This window comes from Muscardinus avellanarius (assembly GCF_963383645.1).
Source record: "Muscardinus avellanarius genome assembly, chromosome: 17".
NCBI lineage: Eukaryota > Metazoa > Chordata > Mammalia > Rodentia > Gliridae > Muscardinus > Muscardinus avellanarius.
In genome coordinates, this window is record NC_137803.1 from 32,430,427 (window position 1) to 32,452,080 (window position 21,654).

General features: G+C 36.6%; 1 protein-coding gene across 1 annotated transcript in view; it reads left to right on the forward strand.

Moving 5' to 3' along the window:
• Positions 1-5,966: 5,966 nt before the first annotated feature.
• RIT2 (Ras like without CAAX 2) overlaps positions 5,967-21,654 on the forward strand; it is a gene marked incomplete at both ends in the record, with an annotated part of 409,154 nt that continues 393,466 nt past the window's right edge. The window contains one exon of the mRNA XM_080714535.1: positions 5,967-6,069. Coding sequence (XP_080570661.1) covers positions 5,967-6,069 — 103 coding nt within the window. The remainder of the gene's footprint in view (positions 6,070-21,654) is intronic.

The following is a 21,654-nucleotide window of genomic DNA, read 5'->3' on the forward strand; positions in this document are numbered from 1 at the left end:
ATTGAGATTCAGATTGAGATTGAAAACAGGATTGGCTTCATCTACAGAGGATGGGGGTGGCATTTATTATAGAATACTGAGGTGCAAGAGGGGTTTGGTGCAAACATCCAGGAGGCAGTTTAAATCATTTCATTTCTGCAAATTATTTTTCAGAGGAAAAATTAAGTCCAGAGTTTCAAACTGGAAGTTACCTACAGAAAAGTGACAAATGAATGTGAGTTATCTTGCAACGAAAGAGTAAGAGAATAAAAGCATAATTGAAAATAGAATCATTTGAAAATATTTCATTTAAAACCTAATAGAAGATGTATACAATTAAAAACACTACAAACTATATGAGAATTTCTGTTGAGAAAAGGCACAGACTTCAGGAAAACATTCAAAGAATATTTATATCATAAAAAATCTACTTCTAACCAGGCGTGGTGGTGCAAGCTTGTAATCCCCATGCTTGGGAGGTGGAGACAGGAGGATCACACAGGTTCATAGCCAGCCTTGCTGGCTAGGAGGCCCTGTTTCCAAATTTAAAAAAAAAAAAAAAAAAAAAAAAATATATATATATATATATATATATATATATATATATATATATATATATATATATGTCTGGGAGTATAGCCTGGAGGGAGAAGGGTTTCTAGGAACCCCAGTACCACAAAAAAAGAAAAAATTTACATCTAGAATGCTTAATAACTTTCAAAATTTAATACTAAAGAAAAAATCTGGACTTCCGGGAAGATGGTGACCCAGAAAAGCAGCGTTTACGAGTCCTGCTAAAACTCAATCTCTATTGCCACAAAATCAGTGATTTCATAGCCAGAAAATGCCATTAGCAGAGAAATAAAAAATGTAAACACAAGGGACAGAGAAAAAAAGACTAGAAGAACAACCAGAGACCAGAAATCAAGCCCACAATGCAGCAGCAGGGCCGTGCCGGCACCATCTTTCCTCACAGAACCAGGATCCAGAGAGGAAAGGTAAACAAGGAGCTGAAGTGAGCAGCTACGGATCATTCAGGTATAATTCAGCAGTTCTTTCAGTGCAAAGAACGTCTAAAACTCCCAGTGGTCAAGCTCATCACACCTTCTAGGGACTCAGAACAGAGCTCAAAACCAAAAAAGAAATAAGCCAGCCTCACAGCTGAGGGCATAGCAGTGGCGCCATATTGCCAGCAGCTCCAGCCTCACGGCTGAGGGACGTGGCAGCTGTACAATATCGCCAGCAGCTCCAGTCTCATAGCTGAGGGCGTGGCAGCAGCACCTTATTGCTAGCAGCTAAAGGGAGTTCACTGCACCCACGACAGCTCCTGGTCAACATGCACAATAACTGTGAGTGAAATTGTGGCCCCTAAAGGAAAAATCTCTGTACTGCATGCCCAGGGACTTTGATAATCTCCCTGGGTCTGAGATTTTGCAGTCCAACCCTGTGAAGGAGTAGCAGTGGCAGAGATACCACACCTTAGTCACAGCTCCCCGTGGGAAAATGCCCAGTCCTGCACCCCTCAGCCTTGATTAACTTCCTGGGTCTGAGACTTTGCGATACAACCCAGTAAAGAAGTAATGGCAGCTGAGATTACCACAGACTCGAGATACAGAGCACCCTAAGTGAAGTCATAGTGATCCAGGGAAGGTACAAAATTCTGAAATCATGGGAAAAAGGAACAACAGTAGAGCAATGAATGCCCACAACCCCATATTATCAGAACCTGATAACACAGAATTTCAGAGATCTCCAGAAGATCAAATCAGGGATATAACTGTAGAAATAATATAGGACCCTCAAAAAGAATTTAGAGAGAGTTTAAAAGACATAAAGGATGCAATCATTGAGGTAAATGCCTCAATTCAAAGTATAAACAATTGATTAGACCACATGGAGAATAGAATCTCGCTCCTAGAAGAGGATCACTCCAAAAACGAACGCATAATTTATAACTTAGACAAAAATTACAACAGCAGGAATATGACTGAAGAAATATGGGCCCATTTTAAGAGAGCTAACCTAAGAATAATCGGAATAGAGGAGGGAAAAGAAGGTGAAACCAAAGGGATCAATAATATCTTCAAAGAAATAATAGCAGAAAATTTTCCAAACATAGAGCAAGAGATTGATACACAGGTCCAGAAAACTTATAGAACTCCCTTTAGACAGGTTCAGAGAAGAGGATCCCCACATCACATAATTGTCAAATGACCAATGTGGAAGCCAAGTAGAGAATCTTAAAGGCAACAAAAACAAAGGGCCAAGTGACATTCAGAGGCAAACCAATTAGAATCACTCCAGACTTCCCAAACCAAGTCATGAAAGCTAGAAGGGCTTGGAGTAACATATTCCAAACTCTGAAAGAAAATGACCTTCAGCCAAAAATTTCCTACTCAGCAAAACTATCTATCAAATTAGATGGGGAAATAAACTTCCATGACAAACAGAAACTCAAGGAATTTATGTCTTTAAAACCAGCGCTAGAGAAAATACTCAAAAAGATTAACTACAAAGACGAAATAGGTTATACACACCAGAACCAGAGAAACAAGATTTTCCATCCATCAGACAACTAAGGAAAGAAGAATATATTCATGTGTTTATTGGTTAAAATCTTTGGAGATTCATTATTTATTTTAGTCTTTTACCTATTTCTAAATTGTATTATTTGCTTTTATTGTTTATAATTTTTAGGATTTATTTGGACTATTAATATTCCTTCAGATATAGCATTTGGAAATATTTTACCCCATTCTATCAGTAACTTTTAACTGTTTACATTGTCTTTGGATGTACAATATTTTTTTTTATTTTTTAGGAAGTTTGTTTGTTTATTCTGTTTTTGTCTGTGCCTTTGAAATCATATCCAAGAAATCACTGCCAATTTCAATGTTGTGAAGTGTTATGACCCAGGTTTTCTTCTAAAAGTTTATAGTCTTAAGATTTACATTTAGGTCTTTTATCTATTTTGAGTTAATATTTGTATATGGTATTAGGTAAGGGTCCAACTTTATTCTTTTTCATGTAATTATTATTTTTCAACAATATTTAGTGAAAGGATCATTATTTCCTTCACCAAATGTTCTTGGAAACCTTGTCAAAAAATAACTTGACCATATATGGAAGAATTTATTTCTAGGCTTTTTATTTTACTCCACTAGTTTATATATCTGCCTTTATAGCAGTACTACACTGTTTCAATTAATGTAGCTTTATAAGGTTTGAAATCAGAAAATGTACATCTTCTAGCTTTTTTCTTTTTCGAGATTGTTTTGGGTATTTAGAGTTCATATTTCTTGTTAGGATAGATTTTTTCTGGAAAAAATATACGATAGTTTCACCTTAAAAAAAAAAATCCTCTGGTATGAAAGAAAGCAAAAAGAAATATTAAAATGTTATCTCTAAGTGATCAAAAGTTTGTTATTTAACAAATGAATCTGTTATGTGAGATTATCACTGTTTATTTTGGATAAATTGCTATAATATTAGATATCAAACACTAAGCCAAACATGGGAAGGAGTGAGGGGGAGGGAATGGTGTGGGGTAGGGGCTAACTGGGCGATGTATGCACGTATGTCTACACAAGATTTTATCCCATTATGATGTATGAATACAGTGCACCAATCAAAAAAAGAAAAAAAGGGGAAACAAAGAAAAAATCCTTTATAAAATATAACAAAAACATTTCAACAGTACATTCACATAAAATGACAGCATAAACCAGCGTGATGTCACACACATGTAATTCCAATACTTGGGAGGCTGATAAAGGAGGATCACAATTTGCGACCAATCTCAGCTACTTAGTGAAGCACTCTGCAACTTAGTGCAACCCTGATTCAAAATAATAAAAAATTCGGGCTTGGTGTGTAGCTCGGAGGTAGAATGCCTCTGAGTTCAATCCTCAGCATCACAAAAAAAATGACAGCATAATTATATGAAATAAAAATTAAAAACCATTATTATATATCTATGATGTATTTACAACTTTATTGGCAGTGTTTTAAGCACTTATATAAACATTCATTCACATAAAGAATTATTAAATTAGGGGTTGCATAAACGATTTTATTGGTAAATACATTGAGGCACAGAAAGATGAAATAATTTACCAAATGTCATTCAGCTGAGCCTGTATATATTTTTTTATTTAAAAATACTTTTATTGGTGCATTATAGTCTCACATCATAACATAGCTCATAGGGATGGTGACAGACATACACACAGCAGTTTGTGAGCTTTACCCTGGCTTCCTTTACACGCCCTCCTTTCCTATACATGATGTTGAGGTTGGCATTGGTATACTGGTATTCTCACATATGTATATAATATCAATAAAAGTGTTTCCTTCATTAATCTTCCCTACAACCTCCCAGAGAACACCTTCCTCACTCCAATGGGTTTTCTTCTCCATTATCTAAGGTCTCTTTTTAAATCCTGATTACTCCCCATCTTCCACCTATAAAAGAAAACACATGACTCCATATATATATATTGGTGATACTGCAGTTCATGGAAGCCCTTCTACCTCCGGGCTCTACACTCCCAGACCTATTTTTACATTTTTTAATATTTGGAAATATATTAAAAAATGTCTGGCTTTGAACCTGCGTGATCCTCCTGTCTCTGCCTCCCAAGCGCAAGGATTACAAGCATGCGCCACCATGCCTGGCCTATGACTCCATATTTAAACACAAGCATTCTGGCTCCAGAGTCTTTCCTCTTAGCCATGATAATTTGTAGCCTCTCCAATTCCAAGCGAGAAAATACTAAGCATCTACTTTGTTCCTAGTACTTATATTTATGCTTGAAAATCATATATAATTAAGCATAGTTTCTTTTCTAGAGGAATTTAACATTTAGATAGAATACGCCTGTGTATGTTAAACACTCGAATGCATCTAATCTTGATCTAAGTTTTAAAATCAGAGAATAGACAATAAGCATACAAATTATTAGAGAATATTACAATTTTGATTCAAGGATAGGACTGACTATGGAAATTAGGGATTATTGAGGACATCTTAAAACCTCTATGTTTTTGAAGCTTTTTTTTTCAGAGAAAAGTAGAATTGGAAAAATAGTCTTCTTTTATATTTTATGCTACTATACTTGTCAGCAAAAATATTTATCATGTTTTTCTTTCATGCTTGACAGGGTCCTTATGTTCTAGCTTGTTTCTAATAACTTAGTGTAAACAAGTATGATTCATGTTCAAACATAACAGTGACCTAATTCAATTACCTCCGGATGTTAGAACTACGGCTTTCAAGTGAGAGGAAACAATCCCTGTTAGCCAGGTATTATTTCAACAACACTAAAGACTCATCCTTAAAAGCCCTGAATTCTGTTTGGTTTTGTTTGACTTTTCTTATAAAACAGTAGCATCACTTTTTACAGAATAAGAATTTTGCAGGAAGATGGCGACAAAAATGAAAAACATAAGTAGCAGAAATTTTTCTTAATGAATTGACTTTGATTAAAATAAAATAGTGTGTTCAGAGCTGTTGCCACAGCCATCAGCCTGTGAAACAGCATCATCTATTATGTCTCAGACGCTCCTTATTGGAGCAGCAGCCTAGCCTGGAAGGAGGTTTGCGTGTGCGTGTGCGTGTGCGTGTGTGTGTGTGTGTGTGTGTGTGTGTGTGTGTATGCGCATGCACGTACAGCAGTGCAGACTGGGGTATTCAGGAAAGAAGAAGGAGAAAAAGAAGAGGAAAGGAAATGGAGTAAAAGAAGAGGGAGGAAATACAAAGCACGGGAAGGAGGGGGGATATAAAAGCCAGGTTTTTATTGGAAGCAATTGAAATGGTTGCTATGAGACCCGCTCTAGCAGAGGACCAGCAGCCAGCCTGACGCTGATGGTTCTTAGCGCTTACTGAACCTTTCCTTTGACACAGTTTTAGAGTTGTTTAATATCTGAGCAAGCACCTGACACGGTGACTTTTCCTTCCTTTTTTCTCCTCCCGTCCTTCGGGTAAGATGGAGGTAGAAAATGAAGCCAGCTGCTCCCCGGGCAGCGCGTCAGGAGGGTCCAGAGAGTACAAGGTGGTAATGCTGGGAGCAGGGGGAGTTGGTAAAAGCGGTAAGTTTTAACACCCAATGGTGGGGAAGGAGGGAACTCTAAGGAGACAACTGTATAGCATGGAAAAAACAAAAAATGATAATGCTGATGCTGGTAGGGGCTGGCTGAAGCAGTTAAACCTAGAACGTCTGGAAGGATGTTTGAAAGAGAAAAGACAGTTAAAGTGATGCTGATGAGTCAGGGAATTTGAGAGACAGCCAGTCATGATATACAGAACTTTAAGAGGATAATCTTCTCCTCTGATCTCATGCTGGGTAACATGTGCTCTTAATTTATATGGTTTAAAAAATAATGGTGGCATTTGTGAACTAGCCATGATCATGAGAAAAACTTGCTCCTCTTCTTTAAAATATGCACATAAAGAAAGAATAGCTGTAACTATTGAATTAAGCACACAGATACAAACACAGACACATACTTAGGATTCTCATCTCTGATTGCTGTGTTTATTTCTTTGATTAGTAGCTTTCTGTCTCTGGTTTTTGTCTGTATCTGGAATAGTATGTGTGGGCTTTAAATGTCTAAAGGAAAGTTGACTTTTAAAAGGTGATAGTGGTTTGAGAAATAGTATTCACTGGGGTTAAATAACTGAATTAAAGGAAGAAGCTACAAGAATAAAAGGGTGTGGGATGGTAAGAAAAGTAAAGGCTGGTAAATTTGTTTTAGCACATGAAAAAAAAAAAACAAGTTTTTAGTGGCTTGGGTTTTTGAGGAAAATAAAAGGCCGAATATAACAAATTAAAAAAAATTAAATATGTAGCAATGTTTGAAACTGAGTAAATGTTGGATAGTTTGGGCCTAAGGCTACCAGTAGATTATAAACATTTAAATATAGTCTATCAACTAAACATTGAGATCTCTACTGGGGATATGTGTATATATATATATATATATATATATATATATATATATATATGGATGCTCAAATCAGAAACAATATAAGAGGTAATCTGGACAATTAGTATCAAAACAATTGAATATTTTATTGCTGAACAAAATGATTAAAAGTTCAGAGTAACATTATTGGCAGAAGAAATAAAGTAACTTTGTCAGTGAGTTCATAAGAAACAAGATAGTTGAGTAGTAAAGGAGGGAAGGAAAGATGGTAACTTTAGAGGACAGAAATATTAAGGGGTCAGAAAAGTAAGTAGCAAGATATACAACAGTGAGAAACAACAACCCCTCCTTCTGCCCCAAAGGAATTACATAAAAAGAAAAAATAAGGTGGATTTGGATGCAGTCAGTAACAGAATGCTTGTCTAAGAGAGAAAAAGTAGTCATCGCTTTTAGGAAAGAATTAGGAAATAAAACTTTATACATATGTTAATTATGTTTGAACAAACAACTTTTAAATATTTAAAAATATAATAGATTGCAATTACTAAAAATAGCTGAGGAGTTAGGGAGGCAGGAGAAAAAATAATAAGATAAATGATCTGCATAAATAAACTTAAACAAATATGGTTTATTAGATATACTGAAAAGAAATAATGTGAGAATATACTCAGAGAAAAGAGAGAAATAGACTTAAGAAAAAGAACTGTACATGGTATTACTTGCCTGTAATCCCAGGACTCTGAAGGCAGATACAAGAGGATTGCATGGTAGGTATGAAGCCAGGCCCTCATAAACTCAGTGAGACTTTGTTAAAAAAAATAAATAAACAGAAGCAGAAAATGAAAATTGAGACAAGTGGACCAGAGATTCCAGGCCAGCCTGGGCTGGTGTGTTTTAGAGTTAAAATGTCCCTGGGTTCAATCTTCAGTCCCAATAAAATAAAATATGTAAAATAAAGATAAAAAGTGCTGGGAGTGCTGGGAGTGTGCCTGAGATGTAGAATGCCCCTGGGTTCAATTGCCACTATGGAAAGGAGAGAGAGAGAGAGAGAGAGAGAGAGAGAGAGAGAGAGAGAGAGAGAGAGAGAGAGAGAGAGAGAGAGAAAGAAGAAAGAAAAGAAAAGGAGGGAGGGAGGGAAGCAAAAGGTAGGTGTTCCAATAACAGAAACTGTCACACAGGCTAGAGGGGTGAAGGGAATGTTGCAATTCTCTCTATCCTCCCATGTCTTCATGGCCCCCCTTTTGTCTTGTTTCACCAGGATGTGGGGTTTGTGGGACTAGAGTGACTAGATTTTGGCATGCCTCATTTTATCTCATGGATGTGAAACTTAGTGAGTAGAAATACTATACAGGAGCGTCCTCCTGAAAGGTAGCTGTGTCGTGATCCTGTGATATTTAGAAAGATGTCTTCTATTTTGACTTCCACTAAAATTTGTAATGAATCTTCATTGATCTCGTTTCAATAACTAATTTTTTAAGTATATCATGGGGGCTGGAGAAGTTGCCTGAGTTGCTTTCACCTTCACTTTGCGCAGAGAAGCCTGTTCATAATTAAATATTTGAGCCAAACTTTTCTAGTGGGATAAAGACAGGAGCAGCCAGCTCACACTCAGAAACAGTTAAGAAATAAAAGAAGGTTAAAAAAAAGTGTGGTTGTACTGATTATATCAATGGCATACTTAGATATTACTCCAGAGAACTTTATTCATAATACAATTCCATACCTAGAAAATGCTATCATTAGGGCCATGTGTTTGGAATTATAGTGACAGAATCATATATTGTCCTCAGACTATCTCTTTATGATTTATCTAGTGTTATCAGTAGGTAAATATTCAAGCACTGACCTCACTCAGTATTAACCTGTTCTTGAATGTTAAAATGTTTGCTTTCAAATAATCTAATTTGATCAAATGATCTAATTTGTGTGTGTGTGTGTGTGTGTGTGTGTGTGTGTGTGTGTGTGTGTATGTGTGTGTTTTCTGGGAATTTAACCCAAGGGCACTGTACCACTGAGTACACTCTTAGCTCTTTTTTATTATTTATTTATTTATTTATTTCATTTTTAAACAGGATCTTACTGAGTTGCAGAGGGCCTTGCTAAGTTTCTGAGGCTGGTCACAAACCTGGGATCCTCTTGCCTCAGACTCCCAAGTATTGGGAATAAAGCCACTTTTCATAGTGCTAAAGATCTAGATCAACAGAGGAATAACAAGGGATTGCCTAAGCTGCTTTCAATAGATCATGTGCAGGGATGTCCATCAGAGGTCTGCTCTTCTGCAGAAAATATGGAAGATACATGCTTCTTCTCTGTTTCCAGTTCTGAGAGGCCGGTCTGAGTTTGTCTCGGACATACATGGGCAACTTAATTTACTGTAACCATAATTTTTTAAAAATTAATATTTTATGTATTTTATGCTTACTGAGGAATTAGGTTATTTTTCTTTTTATATCTGCATTCTATTAGAATATATAGTGGTGAGAAACTTATGAAAGGTTTTATAACTTCTCTGAAATAGGTATTCCTATAAGATTTAAAATACTTGGATGAATAAATGCACTGTAATTGAGAACTTTCAAATTGTCCAGAACCCATGAAGTTTACTGAGAACATACCATACATAGCTCCATACTAGTTGCTATAGAAGGAAATGATGAACTGGACATCACAAAGGACCCAGTCTTGGTGGTGGATATGGGCTACACTTATTTCATGTTAGTCTGGACTCCTCACCACAGCCTGAGTAAGTGTTTTCAGTTTACAGTCTCAAAAGCAGATACTCATTTTACAAATTGAAAAGGTGTTCATGGTCATGAAGGTGTTGAGTTGTAGAATTCTTAGACATTTTTTCTGACTTTACCACATTATGCTTAAAACCTTGGAGAAGAACAAGGACTCCTACCACTCAAAGAAAGATCAGAGGACTGTTGGTAACATATCCTTTCCATCTTGAATATTATTTTTAGAACAGAGCTTACCCATACAGCTAAAAACTCTCATTTATACATCTATTAACTTTTATCTTTAAATTAACATATTAAATATTGTACATAGTATTTCTATTCTACATAAATATAAAGATATGACCATATTTCTATAACTAGATATTATATCTAATATTGTATGTGTTATCAACTGCAGAGAAAATAAGGTTACACAAGACATAGCTCTCATTCTAATAGATAGAGAAAATAAGGCCTTAGTAATTGAGGGGACTATCCAAGTTCATCAATATAGTAGTGGATGGATAACACCTAGAACTCAGCCCCTCCTATATTTATTTAACCTGTTTTTTTCACCACTCTAATTTGCAAAAAGGGTAACCAGAATAAAAATTAAACATACAAAGTAGAAGTCATATATACAAAATAACAGATATGTAGGATGAACACATCTAGAGAACTAATGTACAATGTGAGGACTATGGGTAATAATACTGTATCACATTGGGGATTTTTATTGAAATGAGTAATTTTAGCTGCTTTTTCCACAGCTAAAATAAATTAAATTTTGCCACAGCTAAAGAAGATAAATGTGTGAGATGATGGGTGTATTGGTTTGAACTAAGATACAACTATTTTACTATACAAATTGTATCCCTTAATATCACATTACACAGCTAAAGTGCAGTCATGTATTTTGAACAATATTGGACCATACATATGATAAAGGTCCCATAAGATTATAGTGAAGCTAAACAATTTCCGCCAGTGAATCATACTACAGCTATCCTAACATCATAGCACAATGCACTACTCATGTGTTTGTGTTGATGCTAGTATTAAAAAACTACTCTGCTGCCAGTCATATAAAAATATAACACACAGCACTGTGTATTCTGAGACCAATACTTGATAATGTCAATAAATAACTGTTACTAGTTTACACATATACTATGATATTGTGTCATTATTCTCAACTGTACTGCTATGTACATAAAAAATTGCTGGATATGGTGGCACATGCCTGAAATTCAAGTACTTGGGAGACTGAAAAAGGAAGATTGAAGGCTCACGGACAGCCTCAGCAACTTAGTGAGGCTTTTTGCAACTTATTAAGCCCCTGCATCAAAATAAAACAGGGCTGGGAATATGGCACTGATGGACAATGACAATGCTTAGGGGGCTCAATCTCTAGCATCAGAAAAAAATGAATAAACAAAATTGAAATGTAGTGAGGTAGATACACACGATAGTTTAAAGCAATGTGGCTGGCAGAAGTTAGAGTAGCCTATCATAGGTTGTTTAGATGTTCAGGTATTGCCTTTGAACTAAAAATCTCTGGGCTTCCTGGAGTGTGGATTTCCTCAATAGGCTATGCAATCTTTTCCTTAATAAGCATGAAATATACTTCCTTTTGGAGAATAGGCTACTGCCAACGAGCAATTGTTGTGTGTGTGTCTTTGCAGTGTGGTAGGATTGTGACAGTATGCAATGACCAACAGCAGTGTTCTGTTTTGCTTACACACGTGGAGGTAACTCTTATTGCTGAATTTTGCTGCTCTTTGGGAAGCTCATCAGTGATTCCAGTCTAATCAAGAGGGCTTTGCTCATAACACTGCCTCTCTAATGATTGTGACCATGCCCTGCCATCTGTTATTCTGGTTCTTCAGCAGGCACTAGCTAAATGATTTTGCTGGCTACTGTACCAGATCATCACTTCTGCTCCCTTTTTCTGCCATAACCATATTTAAGGGAATCTGGAAGCCTCAGCGAGGGAATATTGACTCTTCTACTCTCCACACACTCTGGGGAACTTCAGTATCCAGCCACTGCCAAGTGTATTGGAGGAATTGTAGTATATGTCTGATTCCTCTTACAATATAAATGAAAGATGGGACACTGAGGGTTGGTGTGGCTTTCTAGAGATGTTACATCAAGAGGGGGACAAAGGAAATTCAAGGATTACAGTATAAGAAAATGTCTTTATGTGCACTGTAATAAAATGACATAGGATATTTGTGACAACACAGTGTAACATCAGACAAGGGTTTTTAACTAGTTGTGTAAGTTGTAGTGGTGGTCAAAGGGAGAAGTTATTGACTAGAAAACTGCTTGTATAGAAAAAGTAATGTCTTGGTAGGTGCTTAATAAATGGGTAATAGTGTCTTAGTTTTCCAGATCATAGTTCCTGTTAATCTACTTAAAATGAACAACAGAAGTATGTGTGTATGTGCACATGAATCCGTATGCTTTCATAAAGAAAGTGATTCTTGTTTTGTCCAAACTATTACACTTTCAATTTCTTGCCTCAATGAATATCACAAAAGCCAGCTGACTCTTTCAATTTTTTTATGATTTTTATTGATGCATTATTATTACACATGATAGATTCATAAAGATATATTCATATATATGCACATAATATTATTTGTTCTGTTGTTTTCTTCTTCATATCTCCCTTTTGGGTGCGGTGGCCCCTACCTGTAGTCCCAGAACTTAGGAGGCTGAGATAAGAGGATTGCAGGTTTGAGACCAGACTTATCAATTTATTGAGACTTATAGGAACCTAGAGAGACCTTGCTACAAATAAAAAATAAAGGGCTTGGGTGTGACTCAGAGACAGAATACCCTTGGGATACCACCCCATACATAGATAAGCATACTCTCTTTCTCCTTCTCCTCCCTCTCTCTCTCTCTCTCTCTCTCTCTCTCTCTCTCTCTCTCTCTCTCTCTCTCTCTCCTCTCTCTCTCTCTCTCTCTCACACACACACACACACACACACACACTCCTGATCCCTAATTTACAGATGGGGATAATGAGATTTGATGAATTTGAGGCTGCTCAGGTCAACGACTGCTAGAGTTAAGACCCTTTACCACAGTCATATACAACAAGCACCCCCAGTGTTCATGATCTGCCTTTAGTCTGCAGAATTTTTTCTTCAGTATAGAAATAAAAACAGACTAATATGAACTGAAAGTTTAGGTATCCTAGGAAATACACATTGTGTTTCTTATCTGTAAAGTGGGGGCAACAACTACCTCAATGTCTCACACTCATAAATGTTAAGAGCAAAACATGAGCCAGGCATGGTGGCACATACCTATAATCCTAGTACTTAGGAGACTGAGACAGGAGGATTGCAGGATTAAGGTCAGCCTCGGCAATTTAGTGAGATCCTCTGCAACTTAGTGAGAACCTGTTTAAAAATAAGAAAAAAATTGGGTTGAGGTATAGCTCAGAGGTAAAATGCCCCTGAGTTCAATCCCTAGTATAACACACACGCATACACACGCACACACACACACACACACACACACACACACACACACACACACACACACAAGAGCAAAACATGGCCACTTATTCAGAGCTTAATAATGTCTTCAAAATAGATAGAGATACTTGTCTTTAATTATTTGCCCTTAACAGCATTTGATCTTGTATCCCGTTCATTGAGTCCCCATTTTCCTCATTAATGGCATTAATTAAAATGATCTCAAGGAGGTGTGTGAGTAGATGACTTTGAAAATTATTAAATAAAAGTATGAATTATACTCACCAAAATATTACACCTTCTTTAAAACCATTTTCTTCCCACAACCCTTCCTCCCTCTCTCCCTTCTTTCCATTTTTTACTTCTATACTTTCATACAAGGTGGGTTATCTCTTTAACTTTGGTGAGTAGTGACAGATCTTGCAGATGGATTCTAGGAAAATGCACTTTGGGATTGTATAACTTGCTTTTGTGTATCCAGTATCTCTGTACCAGCTCTTGCTCTCTGTATCTTTGTATTGATATTGATTAGTTTCAGCTTTGTTCTCTAGAGTGGTAATTTCTGTGACAATAATAATGGTAATTTGCTAGATACCTTAGTAAACAATCACTTAATTTATCTTAATTGAACTGTAACACACACACACACACACACACACACACACACACACCACTGCCTACTAGAAAAAGGAGTTTAGGTTGGTTCCCAGATATAATAGACACATGTGATTTTCTTAGAATATGCCTGTGCTTGAATCTGAACTCAGAATAACCTTTCCAAGATGTTTGTTGTATATTTTGATAATACGATGTTTTCTTTATCTTTGCAGTATTAATGCTACTTTATTTTAATTATAAATAAGATTTAATGGTTGCAGAAAATTAATCTCAGTTATAGACACACATGTAGTTTTATTTTTATTGAAGAAACAACTCTTTAAATGGGAATGATTTTCATTTAAAATTATAAAATGTTAATTTATTGGTTCCCATTTCCTATCTCTTAATCCCTCATCAAACAATATACCCCTATATGTTCTCCACACTATTTTCAGCCTAATCATCCTGAAATATGATTCTGCTTCTTTATTCTGCTCTAGTATCTTTAGTGATTCTCCCCACCCACTGTCAAGAGGCTGATAACCAAAGCCTGCAGAACTCCCAATATCCGACACATATCGGACTATCTGTCCACTAGCCATCACGGGGAGAGCTGTCTGCCCTGTCACAAGGCATGTGGAAGGAGTCAAGTCAGAGAGGGCAGAAAAGTGAACCAGGAAACCACAACCCATGTGGGGAGCCAGGGGGTAAGTGAGGGGTTGAAATAAGAGTGGAGAGCACCTTGGCAATGGAAGCACAGTGAGAAGGTGCAGGGATGAGATTACAGGCGCTGAAGTGCTGCAGAAATGTGAGTGAGGTTGAAGTGGGCTCTGGTATAGTGAGATTTGAAGTATCTCTCTTTACTGTACGTGTGTGTATGTATGTGTGTGTCTGTGTGTGTGTGTCTGTGTGTGTGTCCCTTTCTCTTCCTCTGTACTTCCTTCAGCATGACCTATACCCAGATCTAAAAAGACCCAAGAGACCCAGGCGTGGTGATGCATGGGTGTAATCCCAGCATTTGGACTGAGACCAGAGGATCACAGTTCGCAGACAGCCTCAGCTACTACTTAGTGAAGCCCTTTGCAACTCAGTGAGACCCTCTTTCAAAATAAAGAATAAAAAATAGGGCTGAGGTTATAGCTCGGAGGTAGAATGTCCCCGAGTTCCATCCCCAGTATCACAACAAAAACAAGACTATCCTCTCAGCTCAGCATCTCTCTTGTAGACAAATAACTTTACTTTTGTCTCCTTAAATACTGAAACTTCTCCCTTATATTATCCATGTGAATATTCTATCATAAGCTCTCTCCTGCTCACCTGTTCATTCTGAACTGTCATCCAGATTCTGTACAAGGATTCCTTGCTTCTTTATTCCATTCCCATCTACTTCAATTTAACATATTCTTACCCTTTATAAAACATACAATTCCTACTGATTGTTATTCATTTGATCATGATCCACAATCACCAGTGTTCTTCTAGCAAATGGTTTTGGTCTTACAGAGTTATCTAAACTTTGAAATTTAAAAAATATAGATTTCATAGAGTCTTTCTTTTCTCATGATATTTAGAGTAGCAATACCTCGATTTTTAAAAAATAAACTTAATTTTCCTATTGTCTCTGAGGAAATGAAGAGGCTACGAAACCAGGAATAGGTAACAAAGTAAATCTAAATGATATTATAAAGTTTCATGGTATAAGAAGCCACGGATATAGAGAAAATTGACACTAAGAAAAAGGTTGCATGTATGTGAACACAGGGTAGATTTGTGTCTCAGAAACAATTCACACTTAGTATCTGGTGACAATGAATTTGAAGGTGCACAATCCCACCCCCGGTTTAGGCTGCTCACCAGTACATGCAGGGGACAAAATGGGCAACATATTCAAGGGCAATAAGTCATGAACACCAAGTTTTGTAAAGTGAGTGCATGCCATCAGATAATCTACAATCAAAATCAGTGGACACATTTTTTGAAAGCCAAAATGCATATTCAAAAATATGTGTGAAACTCTGAAAATAACTTTTATTTTCCAAACCGTTTCCCTTTGAACACCAGAACTGTAGACTACGCCCCCCAAAAACAGGTTTCCTGGGAAAGGGGAGGAACAGGAAAGTTTTTTATGAAATATTATTGGTAAACCTTAAACATTGTTTGACTCTACAGTTTTGAGTTCAAAGCACTTATTAAGATTTCAGTGAATTATTGTCTCTTGTTCAACTCTCAGAACAGAACAGAGGAAGTCTGTGATTATGATGTGGAATTTTGAATCAATTATAGGTTCTTACATGTTTACAACTAGAGTGGAAACTGTCTGTGGCAATGAGTGATTTTTTTTCAAGGTATTGGGGATTGAAGTCAGGAGCATTCTACCTCTGAGCTACAACCCCAGCCCTAATTTTTATTCTTTATTTTTAAACAGAGTCTCAGTAAGTTATGAAGGGCCTCATTAAGTCACTGGGGCTGGTCTCGAAATTGCAATCCTCCTGTCTCAGCCTCCCAAGTACTGGGCTTACAAGCATGCGCCACCATGCATGGGAAGTTTTTATACATTTATTGGTGCATTATAGTTTCACATCATAATGTAGATCATAGTGATAGTGATGTGCAGGCACATAACACTTGGTGGGCATGGGTGAATTTTTATCTCAATAACATATATTCTAAAATAAAAGAAAAGGGGAAGTCCTGAGAATAGCAGATAATCATAGAACACAATTATAATCAAGACATCAATTTTCCCTAATTTCAGAAAGCTCTAAAATCAGACAAGTAAAATCCATTTTATAGGTAAAATTGTTGCTGCTAGTTAAACTATAAAAAAAAAACCTAATATACTAAACAGTTTTTCTCTCCAGCATTAAGAGCATTTTCTTCCTATATTCTCCATTTTTATTGTAGTTATTGTGCATGTGTGGTATTGGGGATTATACTGGCAGGGACATTTCACCTCTGAGCTACACCCCAGGTATTTTTGTTTTTTATTTATTTTTATTTTTTAATTTATTTTATTATTATTTTTATTTTTTTGGTGTTACTGGGGTGGAACCCAGGGGCCTTCTACCTCCGGACTATACTCCCAGACCTATTTTATATTTTATTTGGTCTCACTCAGTAGCTGCGGCTGCCTTTGAACCTGCGCGATCCTCCTGTCTCAGCCTCCCAAGGGCTGGGATTACAAGCGTGAGCCATCACATCCGGCTCTGCTTTTTATTTTAAACAGTCTCTCGTTAGGTTGCTGATCGTCTTGCCACATTGCTCAGGCTATCTTTCAACCTGGGAATCTCCTGTTTTAGCCTCCCAAGCACTAGATTCCCTTTTGTTAAGCAACTTATTTATTTCCACTTTCTTCATTATAACGAAAGAGTTTGAACAATCTAACATCAGAAGCTTTACCATTTCTTTGGATCCACCCCCACTGAAGCATTTATTGTTTTCCGCCTCTAGAAACTCTCTCCCATTTCCTTCACTGCAGAAAAGCAAGTTGAATATATTTTCTTTTGCATAAAATGCTCTGCTGTGACAAGTGCACATGTTGTCTGCCTCTCTAAACTTATTTGCATTTTTCTTGAGTTTTCTGGGATTTTTCTGAGACAGCCCAGCATGTTTGAAACAGCTTGGACACTGAAGATGGATAGATTTGTATTGAAATTCAGTTCTGCCCCCTTACCAGGCAAGAGACTTTACTTCTTCTTTTTTCTGATATCTTAATGTTGATGAGCCAGGGCTCATTCCCTTGACCTCTTCTTATCTTTAATTTCCTAGAGTATTTCATTTAGTCCCATGGCTTGAATATAAATTTATATATTTGTATCTTTATACTAAATTAAATTTATATCTAGATTAAACCAAAATGAACCATCATTAAAATAACCAAAATTAAAGTCTAACAGTTCTAAATGTGGAATAGAATGTAATGAGAGTATAAATTCATACCCACCACCCTGCAAAGTGGTTTGACAGTGTGCATGAAAATTAAGAAATAAGTTGACCATCTGATCCAGCAATTCTACTCCTATTTATACACACATATATATGTATAGATGCATGTATGTATGTGTGCAGACACACACGCCTCAACAGAACAACAGAATTTCACGTACAAAGAGACAAAGAAGCATGATCAGAATGGATCCAGCAGGACTATTGCCAATAATTCCAAATTAAAGCTCCTCATGCCCATCAATATGAGTGAATACATCAAATGTACATGAACATATTCTAAGTGGAAGGAGGGTAAAGAAAGCATATTCATAGTTCTCTGTGATTCTGGACATATCCCTCTATTAAGGAGGTGTGAACCAAATCCTTCATTTATTTAATATGCAGTGTAAATGTACTGAGCTCTAGCTTTCCACCATTATTTGGGGCACAAGAATCATAGCACTGAATTAGCCCTAGGCTCCACCTTAAAATCCTGCAGCATAAGGAAAAGAAAGGCAAGTAATCAAGAAATTAGAATTATCTTAGCCTTAGGGTTGAGCTTTTGGATGTTACCTTTCCTGGGTATTTTTCCCACAAAGGATTTTTGTAGATGCTTTACCAAGAACCAACAGAAATAATAAGAAAGCCCCTTTTCTTCTTTCAAGTATTTGAGCCATTCCTGTTGTAATTGTACGCAAATAGCATGCAGGTTTTCCCAGTGTACAGATCAGGTGAAATAATTTCTGTTTTTTTATTCCATTCCAAATACCAATGTCACTGTTCAGTTTTTGAACGTTGGGTTTGTTTTATGTAATATGCATTTAAAAGCAAAGATTAGCTTTGCATGGTGCCACATTCCTATAAAATGAGTAAGCAGGAGGATGAGAAAGGAGGATCACAGGTTAGAGGACAGTCTCAGCAACCTAGTGAGACCCTGTTTCAAAAACAAAACAGAAAAAACAAACAATAGAAAACAGGGCTGGTAATATAGTGTTGGGGTAGAATATCCCTGGCTTTAACCCCTAGTACTGCAAAGATGGGGATCCTGTGAACAAAAACATCAAAGAACAACAACACAATACGTGCATGCAGCCCTGAGAAAATAGGCTAGAAGGATGAGACTAAAGGCAACCTTTGCTCATGAGTTTTGTGGGAAAGATGATGGCTTCTGATTTGGAACTCTCTAGAAAGGAAGAAACATATTCTGCACTGTTTTTCTTATTTTTTATTAAACTCTCTGTTTGACTTTACAAAGTCACTACCAGGAAACACTGACCACTCTAAGAAGGACTTTTTAAATACATCTTCCAATGTTGCAAACTTCTATCTAGTTTCTCATGTGGAAAACCTCAGGTACAATGAGATATTAGAATTTAGCAAATCCAGAGACTTACAGAAACCAGGATAGTTTTCCTATTTTGTTCAATTTGAGCTTATCATGGAAGGTCACACATTCCAAATGTCTCTCAGTTGCTCTGCATCACTCCTGGCACATGCAATCATTTTTAATTTTCAAAGTTTATAGCTAGCACTTGAGCTACACCAGCTAATCTCTATATAACTAATAAGATCCTCTGCTTCCATCTTTATTGATTAATCATCTGCTAGAGTTTTTAATATCCATTTGTGTTTAATTTGCTGATATTAAAAATGTTCTTTTTTTCCTGAACATGATGAATGCTCTTCCAAGAGACAGGACTTCAGTTTTGATTTATGTGATAGTGAGTTCACTGGAGTCTGTCTGGAAACCTGCCTTGGAGATCATTATAATAAAGAACTCTAACACTTTTAAGTCCTTAAAAGCTTCTCCATTGTCTGAGAGATGCACTTGGTTTTTTCTATTCAGACTTCTTTGTAGACTCTCCAGCACCACCCTCCAATAAGTCTCTCCCAGTGGACAATGCTCTTCCTTTGTGCAAATCCTTTGTTTCAGCCCAAAGAGGCTTCTCATTATCTCCCAACCCTTCCTTCCTTCCTTCCTTTCTCCCTTCCTTCCTTCCTTCCTTCCTTCCTTCCTTCCTTCCTTCCTTCCTTCCTTCCTTCCTTCCTTCCTTCCTTCCATCTTGTCCTAGAAATTGAAAAATGGGACAGTCTATCTCCATATTACACCACCAGCCATTTATTTATTTATTTATTTATTTATTTATTTATTTATTTATTTTTATTTTTTATTTACTTAAAACAGAGTCTTGCTAAATTACTGAGGCTGGTCTCAAACTTCTACTCCTCCTGTCTCACGTCCCAAGTTCTGGGATTATAAGAATATGCCATCTTTCCAACCCAACTTTCACATAAATCATCTTTCTGCAATTTTCTTTGCCAGATCAAGTCCTAGTTATCATTCAGGAAATAAGAAGTAACCATACACATCATAGTAACTTGGTCTTCTCGATATTTCTAGTTTTTACTGTCTATACTGTGCATGTAACACTTAATGCACACAGATTTTTATACTGTCTTAAAATTTTTCTATATGTGATTTAGTCACCATAGCATAAACTTTTTAAAGTTAAATTCTAGTTCTTTATACTCTATACATTATTTTAATATTTCTAAAAGTGTGGATTTCACAACTTCAACAGGCACAACATCTGGGAAATTCTTAGAAATGCAAATTTTCATGTGCCTCTCTAGAACAACAGAACAATATGACCACTCTGAGAATATGTTCCAACAATTTTTATTTTTATTAACTTTCATATTATGAATATAAGCTCAAGTTTTAGTGTCAAACTGGTCCTAAAATTTGAGAGCACATTGGAAACACTTAGGGTAGTTGTGAGAATACTGAGGCCTTGGTACTATCTCCAGAGTTTTGAATTTGATCTAATCTGGGATGAATGCAGCCTGGGCACTGAGATGGTTTCATAGTTCCCATGTGAATATATTCTGGAGGAGTACTTGATAGCCACTACTGCATACTCTATACCACAACCGCTTTTTTCTTCTTCTTCTTCTCCTCCTCCTCCTCCTCCTCCTCCTCCTCCTCCTTCTCCTTCTCCTCCTTCCCCTCCTTCGCCTTCTCCTTCGCCTTCGCCTTCTCCTTCTCCTTCTCCTTCTCCTTCTCCTTCTCCTTCTCCTCCTTCCCCTCCTTCTCCTTTTCCTTCTTCTTCTTCTGTACTGGAGATTGAAACCAGAGGAATTTTAACTGTAAGTCACTCCTCCAGCCCTTTTTCTCTTTTATTTTGAAGCAAAGTCTCGCTAAGTTGCTAATAGCCCTCACTAAGTTGCTGAGGGTTTCCTTGAACCTGTAATCCTACTTTCTAAATCTCTCCAGGTCTAGGATTACAGGAGTGTACAACTGTGTCTAGTCTACTGCTTTCTTTATCTGTTTGAGTAGTGAGGGTTAAGAATAAAATAGAAACTCAACTATTTGTTAGATAAAATATTTGTCTAATCCTAACAATAGCTGAAACTCTTTGATAGGAACAAAGACATGTTATCTCTTTCAGAGCACAAAGCTATTTTCTCCATTTCTCTTCACTCCTTCATTACATTCTTCCAGTGGTCCATTACATTTTACCTTTGGAGTCAAACTTTCTTAGATAAATCAAAATTTAAGCTATTATAACAAAATTACTTTATCCATTATGTTAAGTAATTTCCCTAGGATTTTTTTTTTTTTTTTTTTTTTTTTTGCGGGTCTGGAGATGGAACCCAAGGGCATTCAACCTTCGAGCTACACACCCTGTTCTATTTTTTATTCATTATTTTGAAACCGGGTCTCACTGAGTTACAGAGGGCCTCACTAAGCAGCTGAGGCTGTCCCCGTACTGCGATCCTCTGGGTCTCAGCCTCCCAAATGCTGTCCCTGGGATTTAAGTTTATTACATAACTTTTGTTATGAAATATTTGATACGTATAAAAGAATGTTTATAACCTAGAAATTAAGAGTAAAACAAACTTGTCTGAGCTCACCATTTCACTTAGTAGGTAATTGTAGTTAAGTATCTTTTATGACCAAACTAATCTAATTTTCAAATCAAGTCATATATTATTTC